Below are 27747 nucleotides of genomic sequence, written 5' to 3' on the forward strand. Positions count from 1 at the left end.
GGGACACAGCCCCGCTGTGACACAGGCTAGGGGGCTGACCCTCACGCTGTTTTGTGCCACGCCCCCCTAAGCACAAGCTCATACATCTCGTATTTGTGTATGCCTACGTTTCCCTCGGAGCTGCCCGAGGTCGGTGAGGCTTAGATTTGTGATGCTAATGTCGTCTTATCGCCACACAGCCAGGAGAAGCAGCTCTGCTGCTAAGTACCGCCCGCAAAGTTGGCGAGGGCTAATCCCCCGCCCGGCCGAGGAAGTGCAGCGCTGCATTTTAATCCAGTGATTGCTCACGACATGCGTGAAGGATGGGGCTGACAAAGCTGCTCGTGGGGGCAGAGATGTCACATGCCGGCAGAGGCAGCACTGGCATCCGTCAGCCATGTCTCTGCCCTCCTGCTGGGCATCTAGGCTCCTTGGTAGATCCCTGGGCCTTGGCAAACCATGGATCGAGGTGTTTCATCCACTCCTGAGTTTATAATTCTAGCTACCCTGCAGCATCCAGGCCCTTTTCCCAGCAGCACCAGGGCCCCTCAGGCCTTGCCGAAGGGCTGGCCATGTGTGATGAGGTTCTTCCTTCCTGGTCCTCTCTAATTAGCCGGTGCTGGCTGAAAGTGGCTGTGCAGGGGCTGACAGCAGAGGCGGATCATGAGGCTTCCTGCAGCTGTGTGCATGCCCACTGGCATCAGCAGCTCCTGGAGAAGGCCACTGCCAACAAACCTTGCCCACAAGCAGTGAGTCCCACGCTACCACCTGGACTGGCAGGCCTTTGCCAACAGAGATGCTGTAGGACTGCTTTCCCCTCAACCTCCATTGTGGCATCTCAAGCACCTTCCAATTTGTCCCACTCCCTAGCGACGTGAACGCTGTTTTCTTCTCAGGGTCTACAGACCGTGTGGGAACCCCCACGCCACTCCCCTTGCTATGCCAGATAGGTCTGCCCAACAGGGACACTTTTTTCTGGGGACTGCTAGATTAACAGCAGGCACTCTGTGCTCCGGCTGCCATCCTGTTCTCCTGGCTGTTGCCACCTTCCCGTGGCTGACGATCTGGGCTCAAATCCTCCCCAGGGCTGCCTGGGACACGTCCTCTGTCCCTGGGGAGCTTTCAACCAGTTGCGACACTTGTCGCTAGTCCTCGATGTAAGGACTCAAAGCCCAGAGCTTGGTCCTGCTCTCAACCTGCATGCTACAGCCAGTCCCTGTGGCTCCTAGGCAGATGTGCACCCCACTTGGATCCTGAGTGGATGGGGTGTCCCCTAGTCCCTAGCCCTGGATGAGCCACTCTTCAGCCTCGTGCGCTCCTGCTGAGCCGGGGGAGGAGCTGAGCTCTGGGGAGTTCAGAAGCAGGTAGGGAGTGCAGAGCTTGGGGAGCTGCTGGAGCATCGCCTGGACAGAGTCGGGGGAGAGGAAGACTGCAAGGGTCGGTGCCATCTCGCGTCGTATTGGTGTGAATCTGGATTCACTCCGCTCAACCAGAGCGCTACTCAGCGAGTCTGAGGTCAATCCTGCCGCTGCCCGGGGTCCCTGCGGAGGAAGGCAGGACAGTACTCGTCTGAGACAGAGAGACAATTCCCATTCCCTTCTCCCTTTAAGCTATTGCAGGGGGCTCCCTCCGGACGATCAGGGGGAACGGCAGGGGCTGCGCGGTGCCAAAGACAGCGACTTTCCCTCCTCTCTCTCTAACCCAGCGGGGGGAGAAGCCGCGCCGAGGAGAGCGGCTCAGAAAAGGAGCGCCGGCGACGCGCAGCTCCCGGTAGCGGCCGCCGGGAGCCAGGAGCTGCGCGGCTGAGAGCGGCGGAGCGCGGTGCCGCCGCAGCCGGGGGCTCCGCTGCCGCACCGCACCGCACCGCGCCCGCCGCGCTGCCGCACCGCACCGCCGCCGCCTCCCGGGGCTCCGCCGCGCCGCTTCCCGCAGCCCTCGCAGCCTCGCCGGGCCCCGGGCAGCCCCGCCGCAGCCATGCCCGCCGCCGCTCCGCCGCCGCTCCAACTTGGCGGCTGAGCCGAGGTAAGGGAGCCTGCTCGGGGTGGGGGGGATGCGGTCTCCCTCGAGGAGCGCCTCGGGCTGGGAAAACGTGTCGGGGGCTGTTTAGGGCTGCGACTCGGAGAGAGAAGTGGCGGCGCCCGGGGGGATATTAGCGCTCGTAGGCGCCGGGGTGGGCGAAAAGGGAAGGGTTTCAGCAAAAGTTTCTGAGGCTGAGTATGGCCGAGAGACTGCAGAGGCACCTGGGGCCGCCCCGTGAATCGGAGGCAGCCGGCTGGCCAGCCCCGGCGGCTCCGAAGTTTGGGGCTTCCCTTCTGCTGAGCTGCCCGAGGGTGTGCGGGGCGGCGGCAGCGAGGAGCTCGGTGCGGAGGGGCCGTGGCAGTGCGGAGCTGAGCGGAACATGACCTGCTCCTTCGCGTGTCCCCGGGGCAGTCCTCCCGGGCTCGCGTCTGCAGCTCGGAGTTTGGGAGAGAAGTGCTCTCAGGAGCTGACCAGCGCCTTTTCGTAATTCGTTCTCCAGCGCTGCTGCAGGTTGCACAGAACCCGCACTGCTCTCCACCGATACGCTATACCGGGTTGCTTGTTTTGCCTCCGATAAACAAATTTGCACCACCTCAGGAGATCCCCTTTCCCCAGGAAAACTGCGAGTGGAAGGCAGCACTGTGCAAACAACGGAGGCAGCCGGTGGAGCGGGGTGTGAGGCTGCCCGCAGGCACAGGGCACACAGCCCCGGCCTCCCGAGGACGGGGATGGTTACTCTGTGGGCTGACAGGAGAAGGAATTACCCAATCAAAAAGGCAGAGACTGCGTTTCTCCAGCAAAAGTTTCTGTTGTCATGAAAATGGCTGGCAGATGGAAAGCTTTGGGGAGCTGAATCGGCTTCGCTTCAGCTCCCTGAACCACCATCAGAGGCAGGTAATAAACACCGTTATTAAAGAATGAGTAATTTGCTGCAGCTCCAGCACAGGAGATTTGCACAGCATATCCCTGCCTTTGCCTGGTGTCGATCCCCTCCCTGCCCTGGAGCCCTGCAGCCAGGCCTGAGGGCACGGCTCATGGCACTCCTCTGCCCACTGCTCCAATAAGGTCTTTTTAGGACAGACTCTGAGCCAGCTTCTCTCTGTCCGTGGAATTAGAGATGGACAAAGGATTGATGTTTTTGGTTGAAAAGCTAAGACACAGTGCTGAGAGGGGGGAAAGTCCTTTATAGATTTTCTCTCAATAGTCCTTACTGCTGCTGTTTGTCAGTGAAGTGAAGAAGGCAGCAGAGCAGTCTGAGTGCTCCAGTGAGCCTGGAGCAGAGTGCATAACAGAGACACTGAAAAATTGTGTAGCTGCCACCAGTGGGAGCCTCCTTAAACAGGGGGGCCAAATCCCCACCCAGTGACTCAATTTCTTTGGCAGTAGTAGATATTAGCACCATTTGGCTTGCACGGCACCTATTGGCTGGGGTACCAGCTGAAGTTTGTGCAATCTGCTCCTTTGCTGGGCATCAGTATGCTGCTCACAGGCTGTGCTGAGAAACTTCGGGGTTGGAAAAGTGAAGGAGACTTGTGCTGTGTCCACAGTGTAAGTTATAAATAAGAGAGAGCAGATTATTGGCAAATGAATGAAATGTCTGAGCTGTGAGAAGAGCGGTGCCCCAGGAGAAGGAAATCCCCCTGAGCTGAATGAAGGCAGATAGAGTTCAACATAAACAGACCAGTGGGGAAGGGAGGTGATGGCAGCACCAGCCTTCAGGGTGCTCATGAATCATTTGTACATATGCGTTTTAAACAGAGACAAATGAGCAGTTCCTAATAACTTCTGTACACTGCCAGCCTTGTCTGACAGGGGGGCATGGAGAGAGCACATGGCTTCAACCCATCTCAAACCCTCTGCAGGGGGTGGACATTTCCCTGTCCTCACTGGTGACAGCTGCTAGCTGTGTGCTGTGTCCTCATCGTCACTTTGTGCTGCTGTCAGCTGGCCCAGGCCTCTTGCCTGGGGAAAAGTGGGGTCTCCTTTGCCAGGTCAACCCCATGCTGGGTGCCGTGGCCCTGGGGAGCTCACAGAGTGGGAGCCCTGAGGTGGAGATGATGGAGCAGAGGATATGGGTGAAATAGGGGAGCTGGGAAAAGAGTTGGAGCCATCTGGGGGTGGCAGTCATGTTCTATTCAATGCTAGGTATAAACAGCAATGGAGAAAATCTATGTAAAACTGAAGACTGGAACCGCTAGCACAGGGAAACCAGTCATGAGTAAAATTACAACCCACAAGCACGAGCTTCTGCTCGCCTTCCTTCGGCAGTGAGAACATGCTGGCAATAAGCACGTCCTCAGGGAACTCTGTGAGATGCCCTATGGCAGTGGCTCACTCTGCATGCAGATACCTGGGCAGGGAGCTTGGCTGGGCCAGAGCACAGGGCTCAGCAGTTCTGGTTCCCAGCAACACTGCTGTCATGGACGTTTGTAAGCAGGCATTAGCACGGAGGGTAGGGTGCCAATACATGTCCCTTCAGAGGACCGTAGCCACAGGATGTTCTCAGGGTGGTCTTGAACTGAGAAAGGGGAGTTTGAAGCCTGAACTGATATTCCTCTGGGGCAGGAAACATGGGAAGACACTTTCCCTCGATGCTGGGCAGGCGTCTCTCCTGGGTCGGTTCCTCCAAGAGCTGCGATGCTGAGCAACTGCCTCCCCACGCTGGAGTCATTGCCAGCGGCTCCTTTTGGTCCTCCAAACAACGTTTTGCAACGTGCAGAAGCCTCTGGTGAGAGCTGTCCACCACTTCTGATTGGCGCAAACCACTCCCACTGGCTCTCTGGCGCTTGCTGCTGGGAACAAAGCTTGGCTGGGAGCGAGCATTCCAGTCTCGGGGGCTGAGATGAAGGTCCCAGTGCAGCTGTCGGCACCTTGAGAACTATCCTGGCCCCGTCGTGGCCCCATCCCCGGCACAAAGCGGGTGGCTGCCCCATGGCACCCCATTGCCTCCAGCAGCGGAGCATCCCCTGCATCCCCCCCATACTCCCAGCCATCCTGCAGGAGCTCCCACTCGCAGCTTTGTTTATTCTTTTGGGCCTCTCCAGCTAAAAAAGGGACACCGAGAGAGCCCAAACGTGCTAATTTTACACCTTGCTACCCACGCAGCCGAGTGTCTCATCGCCGCCGCCCTCCTCCATCCCGCTGTCCCCCTCCCCCAGCTCGGTCCCTTTGCACGGGGACACCTGGGGACCTCGCAGCCCCCGCGCTGCGTGGAGCGCCTGGGACACCTAGCGGCCGCTCTCCCCACGGCGGCCGACGGGGGGACGGCTGCCGCTGGGCCACCCCAGGGATGGATTTGCTGTTTTTCCTTTTTTTTCCTGAGCACGCTGACCTTCCGGGTGCCTTAGGCCAGGCTAGGTTGCCCCTCTCACTCGGGAGAGTGAGGACAGCCTTCTAAATAGCCGAAGGAGCAGGGCAGAGTGTTTGCTTGACAAGGCAATTAGCTGATGATTGATTCCTGGAACAACCACTTAATTCATCATTAACTGGACTAATCTCAGGCAGCATCTGTGCCGAGGGTCCCAGCGAGTGCTGTGCTGCCAACCTGGGGCAGCCACGGGGATGGGGTGTGGAGGTGGTCTGTGTTACGCACAGAACAGAATTTGGTATGTTTTCCTTGTCGTGCCTTCTTTTGGCTCCTACTATACCTGGTTGGAAAGGATCTCAGTACTCAAAGCAATTTTGCTTTTCCTGCCCTTCAGGGAAACCAGGAGAGACGGGGAGAGCCCAGCCCCATGGTTTATAGAATCACAGAATCGCAGAAAGGCTTGGGTTGGAGGAACCTCAAAGCACAACCAGCTCCAACCTATGCCATGTGCAGTGCTGCCCCCCAACCAGCTCAGGCTGCCCAGGGCCCCATCCAGTCTGTCCTTCCACACCTCCAGGGATGGAACGCCCACAGCTTCTCTGGGAAATATGTTTGTGGTGCTTAGGATGAGGAGGCAGCTTGCAGGGGCCAGCACTCATTGCCTTGGCCACAGTGCTCAGCCTGACTGTGGAAACTGTGCAGGGCTGAGGCATGGGGCTCTGTGTTCCCCAGGATGTCATGCTCCAGTGCCATATATACACCTGTATTTGGGCACCTTGTGCCTGAAAGTATCTTGCTGCTGCTGCCTGCTGCCAGCACCACAGGGCTAATTGCTCTCCATGCTGCACTGTCATTCTTGTAATGAGGGCAAAGGATGTCTGCACTTCCCAAGTTGGACTTTTACATCTTCCTCACTTTCATCAGCTTGTTTCATTCCCCTTCCCCAAGACTAGTTATTACCAGGCTTACTTCGTGCAGTCCCAGTGTGGCTAAGTCTTATGTAGGATCCAGATAAAGCATATGGGGTTTGGGAAAGCTCTGTCCGTTCCTGCACGAATGTGGCTGGAGCTGTGCCTCACTCTTCCTGCAATTCCCTACCTGTAGTATTTTTATAGTCCACTGTAATCTCCATTAGGTTCTGCACCATCTCAGACTCCTGAAAGACAAGGGAAGGACTTTAGGGCAGGTCACTCCTCTACAGTCCTGGAGTGCTCTTAGATGTGACTTGAGTCAGCCATCCCTGGAGGAGTTCAAGGCCAGGTTGGATGGTGCCCTGGGCAACTTGATCTAGTTTCTGATTTAGTGGGTGGCAACCCTGCCCACAATGAGGGGTTGGAATTAGATGTTCTTAAAGGTCCCTTCCAACCCAAGCTATTCTATGATCCTATGATGTTATTGTAAATCTGATTGGCATATTGAGGTAAGCAAAATTGTTTGGGGCTGTGCAGGAAACAAAAATATCTATGATACCAATGTGCATCACCCTTAAATACTGTGGAAATACTTCCTGACCATCTGCTGTGTGAGCCACTGAGGAAAGGTGGGAGAGTAAAGAAAGCAGACAATGATTTTGGGGAGAGAAGTGTGGAGAGCATTCATGCACTGTTTTAGCCATGTGGGAGTGCTTTTGAATGGCTTCATTCTCCTAAACAGCTTTCCAAAATGTGCCAACTGCTGCCAGCACAAAGCCCATCAACAGGGACATTTACAATGGGCTGTGGCACTAAAAACTGCAATATGGCAGAATTTGGCTGAGGGGACGGGGCTATTTGGGAAGCAGTTGGGCTTTTTGCTCCCTGGAGCTCTCAAATCCAACTTCTTCATTTCTTTGTGAGGATTGATTTGAAGCCAAAGCAATGTGCTTGCCATCAGTAGGGCCGGTGCACCACAGGGAGCCCTATGGCAGGTAGCAGTGTTTTCTGCTTTGCATTATCCAGCAGAGAAAGCAGCTGCAGAGGTCTCTGGGGAGCAGAGTGACATTTGGGGCTGCAAGGAAGGAGGGTGGCACGCTCCAGCAGCTGGGAGCATGCGGAGAGGGCTGGAAAAGAGGGCACAGATACCGAGCAGTGCAAAGCGATCACTCCTCTCTCCTGGGGGATTCTGATATTTCAGTACACATTTTCAATGTGCCGAGGTGGGTTGGAAAGCCAAAACAGTAAGCGCTCCTTTGAAGAAATGGGGTTGAAATGTTTCATCTCAGAAAATTTCATGTTAAAAAAAAAAAAGGCAGCACAGTGTTTCAGCACTCTGAAATGGAGGAAGGGAGCAGAATTTTCCTGAGGAAGAAACCAGTTTTGGCATTGGGAACTGAGGACTCCTGGCTTTCCTCAGTTGTTGCCTCCCCTCACCTCAGCTAAGGCTCCATCCACAAAAGAGCCCTAAGAGATTGTCCCATGTGCATGAAACCATTAGCTGATGATGTTTTGTAGCAGCACAGATTATGAGCCAGCACAAGAGATGCAGAGGGACTGCTCCCATCAAGCTGCATTGAGATGTGTTATAGACACAGCAATCTTAATCCAGCCTGAACCAGATTGCTTTGTTGCACGGCTGAATCCTTATCTTCCTGCCAGCCTGGGAGGGATGAGGAGATGTTCAGTTTGATAGAAGAGCTGTGGGAAGTGGAGGAGGACTCTTCTTTTCTCTCTTTTCCTGTTCCCTCTTGCCTTGCTCACCTTGACACTGGCCCTGCATGGGCAATGGCTTCCCCACTGCCTTGCCATGAGGAGGTAACAGCCCCCTCTGCTCTCTGCTCCCACAGGATTGCTCCTACCCTGCTGGCAGCATGGAGAGTGTGCGTGAGCTCCAGGACCCACTGTTGACCAAGGCTAACAGGCACCTCCACAGTAGCTATTCTTACCACCAGCACCACAGCCAGGACTACTCTGCCCACCACTGCCAGGGGAAACTCTACTCTTACATCTTCCAAAACACCGGCGGAGCCAGGACTCATCAGCTGCTGGATGCCAGCTCTCTGCAGCTGGCTGTGGAAGCCTTGTATGGCCCCAATTTCATCCTCGTGAAAGATGAGACTGCTCTCAAGGCAAAGGACAGCAAGACAGAGAGCTGTGAGACCACTTTTACAGAAGGCAAAGAGGCTCCATCTGACAGTCCTGATGGGCACGATGCACAAGGGTCCTGCCTGGTAGAGAGTGACATCCGCATCCAAACTGTGTCCTATGAGGTGGAGGAGGAGGAACTCCAGGAATACGAGGTGAGCTTTGTGAGGCTTGGCACCACACACCTGTGGTGACTGGGTCAAATGCTTGGCTTCCTTCCCAGACCCCACTTTCTCCTGTCACCTCAGTCTCTGTGCACCCAGAATTTCTTCTTTCTGCTTAAAATTCCCACTCCCTTCCCTGCAGCACAGACCTTGAATGGAGGTCACCAGCTTTTCTGCTGGCAGCCTGGAAGTCAGGGCCATCTCTGCAGCACAATTATGGTGATGGGGACCCTTTGACAAGGGTGATCTGTGGACACCGCAATGCTGGATGTAATGGGAAACAGCGCTCCTGTTGCATAACAGCAAAATTCACATGCATGATGTCAGTGCAAGAAAGCTTAATATATCAAGGCAGGATGAATCTTGCAGGGAAAGAATAAAGCTGGCAAAGCAGCTTTATCCTGCACATTGCCCAGGACCTGGTGGGTCCCCGGAGCGTGCTGGAGCTGGTGCTCCTGTGCTGGCACAGTTCTGCTGCTGCCCTGAGGGCCAGTGCTGCAGCTTCCCTGGCTCTCCCCATCTCTCCATGGCTTCCCACACTGCTGTCAAACGGCTCAGCTGGGCAGGCCGTGGCCAAACACAAGCAAGCTGATGGCAGTGACATGAGAAATGGGATTGCTAAGAGGATAGGACACCCTGCCACCGTGATGGTGGCTCCAATTCAACCGCTTCCCTTCAATCTCTAAATTAGCTTAGCAGGATATCGATCTACTGGTCCCTAATGGGGTTAAGGCACTTTGTTTAAGTTTGTTTAAGCTGACAAACAGCCAGCTCCACCAAAGCTCCAGATATCTCAGTGTAAGAATATCTCACAGGGAAATCCTAGACCCCAGCCGGTGAGCTCAGCAATGCTCTGGCAGGGAGCCGAGGCGCCTGAATGTGCTGAGCCATGGCTTTCCTCACCAAACCCGGCTGAGCTGCCAGAATATTTCTGAAACTCACGCCTTGAGTGTGCAGTTGGGAAGCGTGTGAGGACCTGGAGCAGAACTGAGCAGGAGCTGGGAGGAAGGACAGCGCTGTGGGGTGTGTGGGGTCACTGGGAGCAGTGGCTGGGCCTGCTGGGCTGCAGGGCAGCTCCTGGAGGTCCGGGTGTAGCTCTCTGCATGCCCCAACTTTGTTTATCTTCGCAGAGCGACTCCTCTAGTGACAGCGAAAGTGAGGACCAATTCCTGATGCTCCCCCCCAGGGACCACCTGGGCCTGGCCCTGTTCTCCATGCTGTGCTGCTTCTGGCCCCTGGGGATTGCTGCCTTCTACTTCTCCCAAGGGGTAAGAGATCCCTGTTCGCAGGCTCGTTTGCTCCCTTGCATGTGCTCAGCCTTGAAGCAAAGGGTCCTGCAGGGCACTGGGCATCCTTCTGCCCATCTCTGTGCCCAGATGTCTGAAGGTGAAGGCAAAGGTGCTTCCTGCTTCTGGATGTCTGCACAGCTGCTGTGGGGTTGCAAGCCCTCCAGCTGCTGGCAGCTGAACTGTTTCCCTGGGCCTTCAGGTGTTACAGGGGGAACTGAAGCTCCTGTTGGTTTCCTGCAGAAGGGTCTCACCCTCCAGCCAGGCAAAGGAACACGGCATTTTCCATCCATCCTCTCATTCTCCAGCAGTAAGGAGACCCTGCTCTGTAATCCCGACTGTTGCTCACGCCCTGCAGACCAGACATGCTGGAGACTCTGGTCTCCATATCACCATACCTTTGTTTCTGCTCCTCACTGGTTAAATTCTGTGCACCCAAACCGGGCTGTGTGAAGTTGGAAAGCTTTGTAAGTGTGTAACAGGAGCATCTGGCACACAGCCAGTGACAGGATTGGGACCTGCAGAGTGGATGATTTCACGTTTCTGCACACGGTGCAGCATAGTATGCTGCATTCTCCATGTGATAATGTGCTTCATACAATTCAAACTTAGCTCCTTCTGCTATAATTACCACTTGGGTTCAGTCTGTGGGGCAAAAAGTATCTTTTTGGCTGAATCTGTGCACAGTGCCTGCCCTGATTTTAGGAGGAGAACTAGAGCACCAGCCATGAGCAATACTTGAGAGCAGGTCTGAGTGCACCCTGAGCACAAAGATAGCTGGGTTGCCAGCCAATGAGCTAACACCCATGTTGCCTCCATCGCTGGCTTAGTTGGCCCTTCTGTGTCAGTAGGTTTCAGCTGGAGATTCAAAGCAAACAAAATCCTTTAAATGTCATTAAACATAAGGTGTTCAAGAAATGTGTGGATTTGGCACTGAGAGATAGTGGGCATGGTAAGAATGGACTGCTGGTTGGACTAGATGATCTTAGTGGTCTTTTCCAACCTTAATGATTCTGTGATTCTAAATGGCCTATTATTCATTCATTTTGGTGATCTCCTAGCACTTCTGGGATAAGGTAGCCAACTGATTCAGCTGTACACTTAGAAAGCACAGAAGCCACAGCTCCTGCATAGTCACAGTATTCTTCTTGAGATCTTTTTAAATACAGAGTGATCAGCAAAAATGCAGAGCATCAGCAGACTTCCCACTTAGCCCACTCAAGGCACTAAAATCTGTTCATAAAGCATAGTGACATAACCACATTAGAATGCACTCCGTGATAAATTTAGGTATCGAAAAACATAATGCTAGTCCAGGGCTCTTCTCAGGTCCATACTGAGAGAGACACCTGCAGAAGAGACCACAGAGAGGGCACTTATGTGAGACTCCTTGCTTTGACTAGCAGTATATAGATTTCTGGAAGAGTTTGCCATGTTTTTGGTGAGGGAAGCATTTGGGTGCTTGTACATCCCACTTCTAGCTTCTGCTGTTGAAAGAGGCATGCTTCAGCTTGTGCACATCCATCCCTCTCTGTGTGGCTGACTGAACCTGTGTTGCACACAGGTGAGAAGGTACAGTGATGTGTGTTTCTTCTCCTTCCAGACCAGCAAGGCTGTCTCCAAAGGAGATTTCCACCTGGCCAGTTCAGCTTCCCGCCGAGCTCTCTTCCTTGCTGCGCTCTCTATAACCATTGGTACAGGTGTGTACGTTGGGGTAGTGGTGGCACTTATCGCGTATCTCTCCAAGGGAGGACACGTGTAACTGCTTCCTGCACAGCAGTGCTGTCCCCAGCCACCAGTCCTCCTGGGATCAAGACTTCCTGTGAAGCATAGGGTTCCAGTACTTGCAAGACCTGCTGGCATAGCAGTACCCAGGCTTCAATGCCCTGTGCCAGCTCCTTCCCTTTTCAGACAGACAGTAGATCCTTGGAGATACTCAAAACCACCTGGACATGGGCAAGCAGCTCTTAGGAGGCCATGCTTGAGCAGAGCTTGGACCAGATGCCCTCCAGAAGTTCCTTTCCAGCCTCAGCCATTCAGTGTCCTCCCTGGAACTGCGAGGTGACACTGTCTGACCGCAGGGAACTGAGTAGTGATCTGGATGCTGGGACCAGGAGGAGCGCAGGGGAAGACGTGTAAAAGCAATGCTGTGTGCTGCTGCTGGCTGCTGCCACCACTCTGCTCCAGGACCACCACTTCCTCTCCCAGCCCAGCAGTGGAAGCAGCCACCACCAACACCCAGGCTTTTCCCACAAAGGGGACAGGCAAAGAGGAATGACTGCTCTTTCATTTGGGCATCCAGAGCCCTGGTGTGGTTTCAGGACTCCTGTGACTGGGACAACAATCTCCTGTCAGTGCCATGAGTAGCGCCTGGCACTTCAGCTGCAGCCAAGAAAGAGGGTGCAGCATGAACATGACCAGAGGGCATTCTCTGGGGCCCTCTCTGCATCTCTTCCAGATGGACCAACAGTAGCTAGCCTGCTGCAGATGAGAACCAAGAAGAAATGCAGGCTGGTGCAGTTGCCCTGATCACCAAAGGTGATCCAGTGTTCACAGTGGCTGTCACAATAACTGTAGTTCAGAGCTCCAGGATGGCTGGCATCTCATGGTGATCTGGAGAGATTAGCAGTGGGAATTGCGGCCCATGACATGACTGTGGGTTGTGGGGGGAAGATACTGACTTTTGACACTGAGTTGGGAGTTTATGCACCAAGAGTGGGGAGCAAAGAGCTGGCATGGCATGCAGAGCTCAGGTGGGTGCTGGAAGCAAGGATACAGAGAGGAGGAAGCCTAGAGGGAGCACAAGAGATGGGGGAGACCCCAACACACTTCTTCCTACATCTTGGAGAGGGCTATCTCCATCCATCCAAAGGCCTCTGCTGACAGGGAAGTACTATAAATCCATGCCTACAATTGACTTCTGCCAATTTGAACATTGTCAGTGACACCAAGTGCTTTGGGGGTGGACACAAAGGCAGCAGCTGCCCTAAAGGGCTCAGTTCAAAGGCCTTTCCTCACCCCTTCCCTGGTGCCCTCTTACTCCTCTGCCACTGGCTCTGCAAGAGGTGCAATGTGCTCCTCACATGTACATTTCATTCTAAAGAAGCATGTTAATATCTGCAATTCTTGCTGTACTCGAGCCATAAAGGAGAGAAGCACATCAGAGACCTGTTCAGAAGCAGTTCTGAAAGTTCCCATTATGTTTTATAACATGGAAGAGCTAATAAAAGAGCAGGCTAAACAGCACTGTTTGTGCTAACGTGGGGCTGCAGAGGGAAGAGGTGAGCTTTGCAGGCTGCTATGGGAGTGCTGAGATGGCCAAGAGCTGGAGGTGTTCTGCAGCTCCCCACGGAGATGAGCATCCAGCTGGTGGCTGGGCAGCGTGGGGGGAGCTGTGCTGCAGAGTACATCACAGCCAGCAGCCTGTGCGGTGATGGGATGGGCTGTTAGCCACGGGAGGGAGGGGACAAGAAGTGGGTAGAGAGAGGCTGGTGTATTGCTGTTCAGGCTGCTCTGCCTGGAGGAAAAACACCAAATAAACGTGCTCAAAGGAGATCCCCCCCACACACCTCTGGGTCCAGCTCCTGGTGCCTGCAGGAGCATCCCCAACCCTTCCCACGGCTCATTCCTGCCCCTTTGTCTTCTTTAATTGGAGGCACAAGGGAAAGGACTGGGCTGGAGGGCCAACAGAATTAAAGAGTGTTTTCCACTAATAGCCTGAATCTCTGATGAACTTGTAAAGGGGGGAAAAGGGGCTGAGCAAGCACGTCCCTAAGGGGGGTATTATGCAAATGGAGAAATTAGTTGGAAACAGCCTGAAGGGGAACATGGAAATTGAAATCTGAGGACCAGCGCAGAGACTGCTGCTGAATAACTTATCACAGATGCCCAGCATCTGCTGCAGCCACCAGAGCACAAGCAGAAAGGCAGTGAGCACAGCAGTCAGGGGAGACATCCAGAAACGTGTCTGAGCTACAGAAAATTAAAAATATAACAATAAAAAATAAACCCAATCAGGAGGCATAGAAAAGGTTATTCCCTCCCATTCTCCCTCAGTAGCCCCTTGGTACCCTCTGTCCCGTGGCATACAACTCTATGACTCCATAGGTGTCCTAACCCTGTGGGAGTTAATCTATAAATTATGACACGTATTTGCAACTGAGCCTCCCCCACAGAGGCTGCAGGTGCTGCATGGCACCCCCAGCTCCCACCTACTGCACAGGCAGGATCCTGCAGCCCCTCAAGCCCACTGCTCAAAAATGCCCATCTCAGCACTGTGGTCCTGCCAGCGCCACTAACCCTTGCCCTGGGCTAGCGGCACCACAAGGCAGGAGAGGGCACTGTGCAGGATGTCCATCTGGCTTGCTGTGTGTATGGGCAGACACAGCCCCTTCCCAGGAGGAGCTGTTCACCCTGGGGCAAAACCACCTCTGCCACCCCAATGTGTGTCCTCTGGGGATGGCAAGAATTGAGCTGGAGGGAAAAACAAGCAGAATCTGTCCTTCTCTTCTCTTGATGGCACAGCCAGTGTTTTCCCTTCACAGCAATTCAGTGCAGAAATAACTAATTAAGTGAGATTGGGCAAATTTTCTGTTTCTGTTGGAAAAAAAAAAGTCAAGGAAAACAGTGCATCTTGGCACATCCCTGAAGCAGCTTCCACTTTCCCCTTGGCTTCCCACAAACAGCCTGCAGCTGGGCACACACAGACCACGGCCACGTCACCTCTCTGGGACGTAGGGGAAGATTTTCAGGAGAAAAGCCAACCAAGGGCCACCACTGCAGCATCAGCTCTGAGAGCAGGGGGCTCATTACCCCTTCTCTCCTTCCTCCACCATTCTCAACACAGGAATGTGCCATAGGGCTGAGCTGTCCCACTCTGATTCTGCCTTCGTGTCTCCAAAGTACCCTGGTGGGGGGGATGCTTGAGAATGGTTGGGCACCACTCTGCAGCACTCTCATGGAATTCTTCTCCAAAACTCATGCATTCTCCAGATGTTGGTTGCCTTAAACTATGACACATCAGCACACTTGTTGTCTAGAAAAGGAACAGCAAGGAACACAGCACCTGGATTTTGGCTGAATGTTAGTGCCAGGTGCCACTGTCAGGCAGAGCAGGTCCAAAACAACTGTGACAGGTTTTAATGGGTTATTAATATTGCAGAAGAAGAGCTGTTTGTCTTGAGGACAAAGTCCTTGAGGATCATCACAACGATTGATCTTCCACGTTTACATCAGCAAGTTGGCATGGGAAGGAGGGATGCATTGGTGACACTTGCTAATGAGACAAAATCAGGAGGCTTTGGAAATACAGAATAGGAGTAAAACAACTATGCAACCCAGCAAACCAAAGCAGTGGTGTTGGGATGGGATAGAGCAGTAGGAAATGCAAGAAGGTTGCACGCAGAGGCTTACACAGGGGACTGACCCACATAATCCCTTTTTCTCCTCATCTCTTCCTCCCTTCCCACATACACTTTCTCAGTAATTAATTGTTTTTGTGTTTGCTGGTTTGGATCTGAATGGCAGCACTGAATTCTCTGTCCTGCTGCTGCACATCTCCACATGATCCCATTCATGCCCCCAGGAGCTGCAGAAGCCTGGGGCAAGCAAAGCCCCACTTCAGGACTGCCTAAGGCAGCTCTGCTAATGGGAAGGTAAGGGGGATCACCAGGGATCTAGGAGCTTTTGTAAAGACACCACTTCTATTATGAAGAATGCATCCAGAAAGCCAATCACTAAGCTAGTTACACACTACATTTCAAGACTACTACCTTTTGAGCCTGGGGAAGGACAGCTTTTGTGCAGAGACCACTGCCCACCATAGCCACACCAGCAGAGCTCCCACACTGCCAAGGAGTGACATCTGGACCAGCCCTTTCCAGCTGCAGGCCATTACCGCTCATTAAATCATTTGGAGTCGCCTGGTTTATTAGGCAGGCTTATTGCCCTGCCAGTTGCCACACTTAACATCCCTGTTTAACAGGAGCACTCACCATGTAACCATTCCGTTTTACTGCAGGGATGATCCTCTGCTTCCATCAGCCAGCAGCTGCCTTTGCTCCATCTGCTTGTGTTGTCACCAGGCAGGACAGTGCTCTCACCTCACCTGAGGACAGGAGGGACATGGCAGGGTGGCACCACTGCCCCTGCTCCCCAAGCACCCCTGCCAAACTCCTGCTCTGGTGACCACCTTAGCCTGGCACAGCATGACGCATGTGAACTGTGTGCTGTGTGTGTGGAGGCTGTTCCCCGCAGGCTTCATGGACCCCAGCCTCTGCATTTCAATCTCCTTTTACTGCTTTCATTTTCACCTTGGGTGGGGTTGGTGCTTTAAGTACTCACCTGCAAGGATCTCAGTGACACTCGAACTAAATACCTCTCTGTGCCTGCAAAGGAAGAGATTTATCGGCCAGCACATGGCAACATGGTGCAAAGCCACTAGGACTACCCTGAATTCATCTCCCACTGTCAGTTGGGCACGAGCACAGTGGGTGTGAATTGAGGGCTGTGGGTTCCACCCCCCACCAGCATCATGACATGCAGGAGCTGCTGCCTCAGCACAGGTGGTAGGTGTATGTGAGGGCTGCTGGAAACAGAACAGGAAGGAAGGTGCCTGCCTCAAGCAGCACAGCTTGCAGCTCCATGCAGAGGGAAAACTCAGGGTACTGACTGCAGGGGAACCACCATAGCCCCACTGTGCGATGCCAAAGCATGGGATGCCCCCTTCTGCCCACTGTGTCACATGCACAAGTGCACATGTAAAACCCCATGGAAGGAAGATATTTTTTATGTAATGACCTACACAGGAACTCAACTAAGGACAAAGAAAACATCATACCCCTGGGTCTTTTCAAGAGAGCTTCCTTCTCAAACATTTTGCAAGAAATCAGCAGATGACTGGATAGCAGCCTAATGTAAGGTGTGCAAAAAACCCCATTTGAGGGGAGCCAGACAATGGTAAAAAAGATGAGCGATGCCTTTGCCCTGCAGAGCACCAGGAAGACCCCACGGGCTCCCCTTCACTCCCCATCAGATATGCAGCATTCTGGATGTAAATCCCAGCTCCATCTCTGCTGCTGCCCACAGCTCAGAGCCACCTGAGGGACCCAGGTTTGATGATCACACAAGCCCATCTCTGTCCCCTAGGTTCAGCAGAGTGAGGACACAGCTTGGCTCTAGAGGCCTTGTGCACCTTCACAGCTTTCTGCTGTGATGGAGTGCAGCTACCTCCAGCCCCCAACAGTTCAGAGGCACAGATAATCATTCCAGAGTAATTACCAGCTCACTCCCTTGGAGGAGTTCACTGGTGAGAAATCACCAGCAGCTAATTACTCCAATTACTTCCTGACACACAGAGCTCAGAGCTTTCTGCAGCAGCACCAAGTGCTGTTCAGCATCTCCCTGCTTCCCACGGCAGAGGCCTGCATGACTCTTCCCACAGCACCCACCACCCCCAGATCCCCTTCTAAGGGACCACACACAGTACACTGGTATCTATTCACCCACAAAGAACATTTTCCAGGGGTGTATCAATGGTAGTGAGATCCTACTGGCACTAGGGTACTGCTCTATCACATCACTGGGGCCTAAGGTTGCCACAAGACCATTCTGATCCCTCTTTCACAAGGGAGGAACCACACAGGATTGAGAGTGGAAGTTTTTATTGCTTTCAGTTCTTACAAGTTGGGTGTGCACAGCCATGATTGCCACAGGCATGCTGTAAAGCAACAGCCACCCCATGTTGGACTTGCAGCATGGATCAGGGAAAACAGAGACTTCAGGCCCATAGCACCTAGGCTCTGTCCCACAGTAGGCAGACACCTTCACATAGGCACCAGGGAAAAGACACAGAGAAGGTAGCTGCCAGCTCTGAAAGAGTAAAGGACTATGAAAGAGGTAATTACTACAAGACCAAAAAGGTCTTGTAAAGCTTCTTTAGTGCCTACAAAAGACAGCTCCAGGTTCAGTAAGGGAGCCCAACATGTTCCCAGCACAGACTGCACCAGGGACACAAACCAACCCTGCCCCCCCACCTGCCTCTGTTCCCTCTAAGAGCAATCAGGGCAGCCAGGACAGATACTAAAAGCCACAAAGCCAAAGCAGTATCAGTACCTGCACCAGCGAAGCTTTCACCCTCCCTAACAAGAAGGGCAGATCAAAGCTGTTATCCTTCAGTGCTGAGAACTCCTCCAGCCGCTCCTGCTCACCAAGGGGATGCTGCACTTAGTTCTGCATGTCCCCATCACTCCTTTACACAAATGCCCAGGGCAGAGAGGCCTTCAAACCCTCTATCTCAAGCATACACTGGAGCTCTGACAGAATCCTGTGAGCTCTACTCATTCCCTGAGTGCAAAGAAGCCAACACCCCTCTGCTCCTCTCCTTTGGAGCAGACAGAACCTGCCTCCCACTCCTTCCATCTCCAGGAGTGGGCACTGTGTATGCATTCTTATACATGATTCAATCACACACAAAAAAAAAAAAAAAAAAAAAATCAGACTACAAACAAAGCAAAACCAAATCAAAAGTTGGACCTGGGCCCCAGCCTGGATACCCCACCCGTGGGTCACAGGTCACATCAATGGAGAATCATGGCCAGGTGGACCTCACGCATCCACAAGGGTCAGCCCATCATGCAGGGCACGCTTCCACATGTAGTAAGTGGAGCGGGCCGTGAGGGGGAAGCGGGCACTAAACTCCTTGTAGGTGGGGAAGGTCTTCGACTCAAAGCGCTGCTGCAAGAACAGCTTGGCTTGTGCCTTGAACTGAGCAGTGGCAATCACATCCATTACAAACATCCGGCTGTTGGCTCTCTCAGACACGGGGTAGCCTGAAATGGTGGCATTGTATGGAGTGGCTGACGCTGGCTTGTCCAGATGCTTGGTCGCTACCTGCATGTGGAGCTGGGGCTTGACACTCGTCTCTGATTTCTGTGGTACCAGGGAAGTAACCTGGTTCAATGGCTGTTTGGAGCTGGGAAGGTGATGTTGCCCAGATGCTTGGCTGCTACCCTTCCAAAACCAGTAGGTTGTGGAGGAAAGTGTTGGATAGCGCAGGCGAAACTTGCTGAATGGCAGCTGCCACTGCTGGACCTGCCTCCGGGCCACATCTCGCAGCCGCTTCCTCCAGCACAGGGAAGGCTTGAGCTGCAGGAGACTCCTGGCTGTTGGCTGATCTCCATTCAGCTTCTTCCTAGCAGGCAAGCTGCTTGGCTTCAGCTGCACTAATGGCTTTTCTACAGCTAAAGGTTTCTGGTTATTCAAGGGAGGCTGGGGAGGTTTGAAGTTGGGGTTCTCTTTAATTGCTTTTCTTCGCCAGTTGTAGTATGTGGACCTGGAGATGCCAGGGAAGCTGCGCTTGAAGCACCTGTAAGGCACCAGAGTGTTCATGGATATGCATTTCTCCAGGTAGGATTTGGCTCCTTGCATGAAGATCCCTGCTTGGACTGGGTCTAGGGAAGGACTTGGGGGCCTTATGCTTGCCTCGGCCTTTGCTGGCTCATTAACATCAGCCTTCTTTGGGACCTCCCTGTGAAGCTCCTGCAGCCCGTGGGCCTCAGCCAGGGCAGAGGCATCACCGTTGACCATGCTCTGCATCTCATGCTTCCAGGCATAGTATGTGGATCGGGAGATTTCTGGAAACATTTGTCGGAAGTGCTGGAGGGGGACAATATTGCCCTCTTGAAAGCAGGACTGAAGGAAGTGTTTAGCTGCAAACCTGGTAGCTGCTTTCTGCCGGTGTTCCCGAGACTGGCGCTTCCAGCGGTAGAAGGTGCTCTTGGTAATGCTGTACCTGTCACGCAGGTTGGAGTAGGTCAGCTGGGGGTCACTGTTCAACAGCTCCAGGGTCTTCATGGGCTGCACAGGCTCTGACAAAGGTATCGTGGGTTCCAGCTCCTCCAGGCCAACTACAGCCACAAAGTATTGTGCCTTGAAAACCTGCCTGGAGAGCTGCTGCCCCGACCACATGATGTGGAGAGTGGAGGTCCGTGGGCCACACTTCCTGGGCCGGATGAGGCGGTTGAAATATGGCCGGATCTTCAGGTTGCTCATGGGGTAGATGGAGTAGATGTTACACTGCAGCACTGAGGCAAGAGCATAGACGTGCCACATATTGGCAAAGGTGCCAGGAAAACAGGTAGCTTTGATATCTGCATCAAAGATAGCCTCCAGAATAGCCATGGGGAGGCTGGTCATCTCCGGCGTCTCCTCTGTGCAGAGGGAGTAGCGGGCAGCCTGCAGCATCACCTTGGAGTCAATCATGCCATTCAGGTAGTACTGCTTGTGCAGCAGCATCTCCACCACCGTGCGCACCTGCAGCTCCAGGCTGAGGCTGGGGTTGCCCCAGAGCAGCACGCTGGCTGCCTCAAAGAGGCGGTTCCCTTCACCTTTGCAAACCAAAGGCAGCATGTTACTTGGAGCATCCTCAGGGTACAGGCTCCTAGCTACTCGATCAACTTCCAGCTCCTCTTGAAATTGCCTCCTGCAATACCCAGGCAGGGAGAAAGATGACAGGGTCCTCTCTGCCTCCAGCACAGCACTGGCAAGGCCTTCGAGACCAAAGCATTCAGTGGCTTCCTGCAGCTCCTGCAGCACAGACTGCACCAGCTGGTGCCGTTGGATCATCCTGAAGGATAGCAGAAAGACAGAAGTCATTTGAGATCTAGACAAGGCATGCTCCAGATTGCTAGAGCCAGCTCCTCCTTGAAGGTTAGGAAAGGTGAAGACCATAGAGGAAAGGACCCTGTTTCCCCCGCACCCACAATCCCAAAGACAAAATAGAAAGCCTGGGTCCCCACAGGCAGACCTCGGACAGGGACATGGATTCCACTTGCTCTCCAGTGACCTCCTGTGGGCAAGAGGCATGGGACATGGCTTCCAGAGACATGTGTCTGGGATGGACAGAAAAAACTGAGGACATTCATTGGAGCAAGAGATGGGGCCACTCTCTGCCCTGCACAGCTGGCTTTGTGCCCAGCCTCATGCATGCAGCTTGGCCAACTTACTGATTTACTGACTGTAGGTGCTGGTAGCAATGAGAAAATCTTGAAGGTAAAGCATTTGTCAACTCACCAGTGACAGAGCAACACTGTGCAGAGGCACAGAGGGACCAGTCTACAGTTTTCAGCCCAGTATAAGGTACAAAGAGTTTGCTCCCTCCCTTGGAGCAAGGCTCATCTGCCGCAACCATCACATGCAGCTAAAAGTCATCACAAAACCTGAGATGGGAGAAGCAGCTGGTGCCAAAGCAGGCATAGTTACTGCTGTCTGAGCTGACACTAGGTGTCACTTGCTGCTCATCAGAGAAGCACTGTTAGCAGAAGAGAAGGAGCAAAAGGAGCCCTGCCAGGCAGGAGGCAGCACAGAAGAGTAGATGGGGTGAGAGCTGGGTGGGCAGTTCAGAGGCTGTATGGAGTCCTCTTCCTTCTCCCAGTTTCAGCAAACCCCAATCCTGTGGGCCAGCCTCTACTCAGGCACTCCAAGGAGCCAAACCTGAATCCCCTCCTTTGTCAGCATTGCTCCTAACACCCACGTGGTTCTGCTCCTGCCACTGCTGAAGTTCCCACTGGGCTTCAGTCCTTAACCCACAATCCAGCCCTTTCAGTACATCCCTTCCCAGCACTTTCAACCACCAGCCAGCTTGAACACCTCACTCTGCCAACCCCCATTGCCCAAGGTTCACAACATTTCCCTCAGAGCAGCCCATTCTGGACTATTTTCTCCTCATGCATAGCCTTGCTCATTCACGTGACACCCCCCACGTATCGGGCATCACTTTGTAGTCTGCCTCATTCCTATCCCAGCTGGAGACTCACCTTCCCACAGCACTTCAGAGGTATCATTATGCACTCACAGCTCTGCAGGGAGATGGAGAAACAGTAGTGCCAGGCAGGAAGGCAGCAGTCCTGGAGCAAAGCAGATGTCCTGCCTGACCTTACCCTGTTCTCAGTCCTGTTAATATTGCTGCAGTATCTAAGGATGCAGCCACGATCAAACAGTAAGCAGAATAAGGTGCCACATATCACACTGCTACACCCAGGCTGCTTCACCCCAGGGAGCCTCCTCTGTGCTGCTGTTGACCCTTCTCTTAACCAAGCCAGCTCCCCGTCCTGCCTCCAGCTCCTCCACATCTTCAGCATGAGAGCAGCTGTGGGGAATCACCCAACAGAATCAACACAGAGATTGCACACAGCTGAGAAGCAAAGGCACAGACTTGCCCTGAAAATCCTCAGTCCAAGTCCAGTACAGGGTTGTGCACTCGGTCTGGCTGGGACAGAGTTAATTTTGTTCACAACAGCTCCTGTGGTGCTGTGTTTTACATTTGTGGCCGACACAATGCTGATGACACGCTGAAAGTTTAACTGTTGCTAAAGAGTGTTTGCAGAGCATCTAGTCCTTCTGTTTCTCACTCTGTCCCTCCAGTGACGATGGGAAGGGAACCAGGGGGGGCCACAGCACACCCAAGCTCTCATCCTCCATGGCAGCAATGCCCTACAGCCTCCAGGATTGCTGAGTGAGGTGAGACAAGTTTTTCCCTGGCGGGTGAAGAACCAGCGAAGGCTATAGAGCACCAGGAACACACCTGGTCCGTATGGCCTAGTGGCCATTTCCCATTCCCTTACAGCTTGAGGGGTGAGAATAAGGACTAGAGACACAGAATTGAATCCCTTTCCTAAGTAATACCCCACAGCCTCAATGTCACTGCCAGCACCTGATGCCTGGAACTGGAGCAGTAGGATCTCACAAGTAAACCTAAGGCAAGAACTGCAGCTCAGGCATCACAGATAAGTTCCAAGCTGGCACACAAGGGGCCAGGCAAGGCAGCGGCAGTGGATGCACAGTAGTCAGGGTAAACTCCTTTACTCTCAACATGGAGGAACAGCTGCGAAGCAAGTGTTTTCCCTTTTTCTCCTGCTGAACATGACAGACAAGCACTCCCCAAACCATCCCAGCTTTAAGAACCAACCAAGGGAACTTTTCCCTGCTGATAAAGGAGATTTTAGCTAGCCTGGCCTCTTTTGCATTGTAACAGATAAGCAAGCACTTGCAGATCACGTTCCCTCGCCTAAACTGATGGGCTGGTGGCATCCAGTAGTGCAAGTTCCCCAAGCCAGCCCCAATACGCTCCCACCAGCAGGAATCCAGGAGACTGTGACCGACAGCACCCGGCAGGGCAGCAGGGCTGTGCCGGAGCCCCATCAGCCTACGGAGCATTTTCTGAGCCCCAGCTGCACCCTCAGGCTACCACGGCAACAAGGGCTCCCACCAGAGCCCATAGAGAGAAGCCTGCTCCCAGCACTCGCATTCCCACCCCTAGGAAAGAAGTAACACTTGAAGAGCAAGAAAAAAATACAGTAAATAAACTGCTGACTGGTACTAACCCAGGCCACAGCATCACAGCTACCTCTGCCCAGAGACATTCCCGTAGGAAGGGGAACTCACATCTAAGCAGCACCTGACAACAGGCACGGCCCCGCTCCGCGGGCACACACGTGGGCAGCTCCGCGGCCACTCGGGGCTCTCCCAGAGAGCAGCAGCAGCGACCGGAGCGGAACCCCGTGCCCAGCGGGCCGGGTTACAGCCCGCCCTGTCGCCCGGGGGACAAAGGGACGCGCAGCCACGGGGAATGAGAGCCGCTGAGCCCCGCCAGAAGCAGCCGAGCGGGACGGGACGGCTCTCAGAGCCCCGCGCTGAGGAGCAAAGGAAGCCGAGAAGGCGGCGGCAGCAGCAGCCGCCGTCGGGGCGACCCCGACCACACTCACCTGACTCCGTGGGTCGAACCCCACCCGCGCCCTTCGCCGCTCCGCACCTTTAAGGGCGGCGGCAGGAAGCGGCGCGGAGCCGCCGCCGCCGCGGCCCCGGTGCCAGCCCCGCAGTGACCCTCGGGAGCGGGCGGCCGCGTGCGGCGCCGGGCCGGGTCGGGCCGGGCCGCCCCTCCCCGCCGGGCTCGGCTGGGCTCGGCTCCCCTCCCCCGCCAGGAAGCGGGCCATCCCCGCCGCCCCGGCCCAGATGAAAGCGGAGCGGGACGGGGGTCACTTCCAAAGCTAAAGTGATAATGGCCATTGTCCTGCCGCCGCCGCGCTTAAAGGGCCCGCGGCGCCCGGCCCAACGGCGGCCAGCTCGGAGCACCCCAGGACGCTGCAGCACCCACAGCCACCCGTGCCCCGAGGTGTACTGCTGCTCCGCAGGAAGGCTTGGATGGCCGTAGCCCAGCTGTCCCCGTTCGGGCTGCCGTTGTCTGCCCAGCCCTTGTGCTCGGCAAGGTGAAGGCACATACCACTGTGTAGGTGCCAGGTCTGGAGCAGATGATGCCGTGGCCATTGGACATGTGTTCAAGCCTAAGAAAACTAGACCTATGAAGGCCTCAGAACCTTCTAATTTGTTTGCAGGAGGCACCCAGATCACAGCAGCCCTGCCTGACCTCACCTCCTGTCCACGTTTGTGCCATCCACCTGGGGCAATCTTTCTTCCTGTTATCTCTGTCCCGCTGCCTAATCTCTGGTCCCAGGTCCCCCTCCTTAACTCCCGCACACACAATGGGTCCATCTGGGGCATCATGTGAGGCTGTGCAAACAGTGCGTGCGCCAGGCACGTCGATCCAGCATCTCTAAGCTTCCAAACTCAGCTGCACCCTGTGTCCTCCTCACAAGCTCAGAGCCCCCAGAGCTTCCTCCAGGACCTTCCTCTTCCCAAGCTCTCCCTACCCAAACTCCTGCCCATTCCAAACCCCAGCTGAGCCCTGGGCCTCCTGCCACATGCTGAACCACTCACTCCTGCACCCTGGATCTCACGCTGGCTTCTCCTAGTCACCGACCCAGGCACTTGCTGGTGAGGAATGAGCAGTATGGAGACGTAAGGGTATGGAGACAGCTGCTGGCACCAAGAGTTTCCAGTCCAAGCCAGTGGGCTGGCCGATGGCTTGGCCACCACCCAAATCCCAGGGCTGGGGGTGCTCAGGAATTTTCCTACTCATCCTGCTTTAGGTATGTATTTTCTTCAGAGTGAGACCTACCTCAAAACAGTGCCCCCAGGAGCTCATATGCTCAGTGAAGAGATCAGGGCACTTTAATGGGGGAGAAGCACAGCTTTGCCAACAGAGACTGGTCATCAGGCTCCTCACCAATCGGTCTCAGTGCTTCGTGATCCTGCACCAACCCTGTGAACTCTGGCTTTAGGCAGCATCTGGCCTCTTCACCCCTCCCTGAGCCATGCCACAGCCCCCTCATGCAGAGAGGAGCCTGAAATCATTCCTGATGTCAGACACACCATGGGATTACTGCTCCGTGCACAGCCACCAGCAGAGAACTTCACTTCGGACGCTCATTCCTGCTGCAGTGTTTGTCAACAAGAAGATTGGTGGGGACACCAGTGATGAGATTCTCACACAATTTGGGGAGATAACCAAACAAGGACCTTTCACACAGGGGAAGTGTGTCCTGCTCCCTCTCCAGCTGTGGCTGAATGCAGCCTGCCCTCTCTCCCATCTTAGTTGAGGACGCAGCATTGCAGGAAAAATCACAGCACAGCTCTGCTGAGATGCTTTCCAACATCCTCGGCAGTGCATACCCCAGAGCACTTTTCCCACTTCTCTTGTCTCAGCTCCCAGCCTAGCATTGTAGGGGGAGGCCGGGTAAGGAGTTTGACAGGAGGAGCGGGCTGGGCTCCCTGCAAGCTGTGGACTGGCCCTACTCTCTGCCAGTTGTGTTTTGAGCCCCAGCCAGGAGGCATCTCCTGGCTGACAGTGAACCCTGTGGCTTAGTGCTCACTGACAGCCCTGGTACTGTACACAGAACTGTTGCATTGCAAGGAAAAGAGACCTAAACCATTCTCTGGTGAGCTTTCCCCCCACTCTCAGGAGGAAAAAGCCAGCTCCACTCTCGCTATTAACCTGGCCAGTCCTGGGTGTGTCCCGATGTTCATAGCCCCAGCTTCCCAGCTCTCCTTCTCATCCTTCATCCTTTTAACTTCTTCGGTTGCAAATGCAAAGCAGTGCTCACAGGGCAGTGAGACACCGGTAAATGCCAGAGTCAGCAGGGTCAGTGATTAACATAGGAGCTGGAAAACACACAAAGAGACAGCCTGGGCAGTTCTGTTATGCAGATCACTGCACACATCAGCTTCCAGCATATAAACAAGTAGTTAGCATTTTTCTGTTCCTTGCAGGAGTTCAGTAGGGAACCAGCACACTCCTTGCTTTGGTGCAGGATGCTTCAGTATGACAATGGGTCACAGAGACCTTCACAGTTCAACTGTGGTTGTCAGATGTTTCTTTGCCTGTTGTGTTTTAACTTGTGCCCTGCTGCCCTTCCAGACAAAGGCACCCACATCCAGCTCTGCTTGGGTCTCGGTGCTTTGGACACAAGCGTACAGCAGCACTGGAAGGCAGATTTTAATGCTCTGGGTTTGGGACACAGTCCTCTTCCCAGTCAAGGGCAACCTCCATGATCAGTAGATACAATTCCCATTGACCTGAACTCAGGTAGGAGAGATATCTCATGGACATGGTGCTGGATTCCTGTGCAACATGGGTCTTTCTCCATCTCTGGAATGCAACCATCCAATGGGATGATGCATGGGGACAACGTTCAAACAGTCAGCTATACCCCCAGCAGCAAATCATCCCAAGGTTACCTTCACTCCCACATAGGGGACCTCCAGGAGCAGGGGGAGTCATAGCTCCCTACTCACTGCCCATGGCTGGACCAGAGGAGGCAATTAAGACGGGATGGGAAGTGTTTGGAACATCTGCTACAGCCAAATGGCATTCAGAGCAGATCAGACTGTGGACTAGTTGCTAAAACCAGCTCTGGAATTGCAACAGGTTGTTCTAAACGAGGTAAACTGACATGCCCATCCCTTCAAAGTCATTGCTGATGCCCTAGTTTCTGTTTTATTTTTCCCCCATCTTTTTTTCCCCTCCAGAACAATACAGAGACTGAATCTGAGTGTTGGAATCCCTCTGGGAAGTAAAGGGAGCTGGGACTGCTGAGAGGCTGGCAGGGCTGAGAGAAAGCATAGAGGGTTTTTAGGTGGATTCCAGGTTTCTAGTGTCTTGGCTGGGTTTCTCCATGAGGAAACAGCAATGAGCATAGCCTACAGCCTGAGTTGGCAACAGAAGTATGGCTGCTGTAGCTGCAGTCTGCCCACTGATCTTAGGTGAAGGAATGTCAAGTTGCATGAAAGACTTCCCTATGGTTCTGGTGTGACTATACCCAAGGATTCAACAGATGGAACATCATTCTTCAAGGACATGCTGAGACTTCTGGGGCTGTTCAGCCTGGAGAAGAGAAGGTTACGAGTTGACCTGACAGCAATCTTTCAGCATCTTAAAGGGGAGCTACGAGAAAGAAGGGGACAGACTCTTTCGCACAGTCAGTGCAGATAGGATAAGGGGAAATGGCTTCAAACTTAAAGAGGGGAGATTTAGGTTAGATATAAGGAAAAAGTCTTTTATGGTGATGGTGGTTAGGCACTGGAACAGGTTGCTCAGAGAGGTGGTGGAAGCCCCGTTCCTGAAGATGGTCAAGGCCAGGCTGAATGGGGCTCTGAGCAACCTGATTAATCTGTAGGTGTCCCTGTTCAATGCAGGGGAGTTGGATCAGACGACATCTAAAAGTCCCTTCCAACTCTAAGGATTCTATGATTCTATGAACAGGGATCTGAAAAGCATTATTTGCAAAAAAGCTTCTTATCGTATTTGTATTTGTAATTCTGTATTTATAGCATTTGCAATAAGTCATTTATTATTAACTTAATTGTAGAAGTCCTGGTCTTGTGCTCATGTTGTCTGGTACATCTCTGGTACATGGTTTTACCTGGCTTGTCAGAAGATCCATCTGTTGTGGGGTACTCTTTAACTCCCAATACACCACATGATGTTATGAGGTGGAATATCAATAATACAACAAAAATCATAAAACCATAACATTCTCATT

At 53.6% G+C, this 27747-nt stretch overlaps 2 protein-coding genes across 2 annotated transcripts; one reads left to right on the forward strand and one right to left on the reverse strand.

The window, feature by feature from the left end:
* The first annotated feature begins 1955 nt into the window (after positions 1-1955).
* Positions 1956-12491, forward strand: SYNDIG1L (synapse differentiation inducing 1 like). Its single transcript, XM_065755698.1, has 4 exons — positions 1956-2001; positions 8067-8519; positions 9659-9796; positions 11418-12491. The coding sequence occupies exons 2-4, from the start codon at positions 8091-8093 to the stop codon at positions 11574-11576; spliced, it is 726 nt and encodes a 241-aa protein (XP_065611770.1). The 5' UTR covers positions 1956-2001; positions 8067-8090; the 3' UTR covers positions 11577-12491.
* Positions 12492-18418: 5927 nt separating this feature from the next.
* On the reverse strand, positions 18419-20438 carry VRTN (vertebrae development associated). The gene has a single exon (XM_065753070.1). It carries the CDS (start codon positions 20435-20437, stop codon positions 18419-18421), a length of 2019 nt encoding a protein of 672 aa, XP_065609142.1. The 5' UTR covers position 20438.
* Positions 20439-27747: the final 7309 nt, after the last annotated feature.

The sequence above is a fragment of the Cyrtonyx montezumae genome, unplaced genomic scaffold, assembly GCF_038088225.1.
Source record: "Cyrtonyx montezumae isolate F1298 unplaced genomic scaffold, pur_monq_1.0 scaffold_10, whole genome shotgun sequence".
NCBI classification, from domain to species: Eukaryota; Metazoa; Chordata; class Aves; order Galliformes; family Odontophoridae; genus Cyrtonyx; species Cyrtonyx montezumae.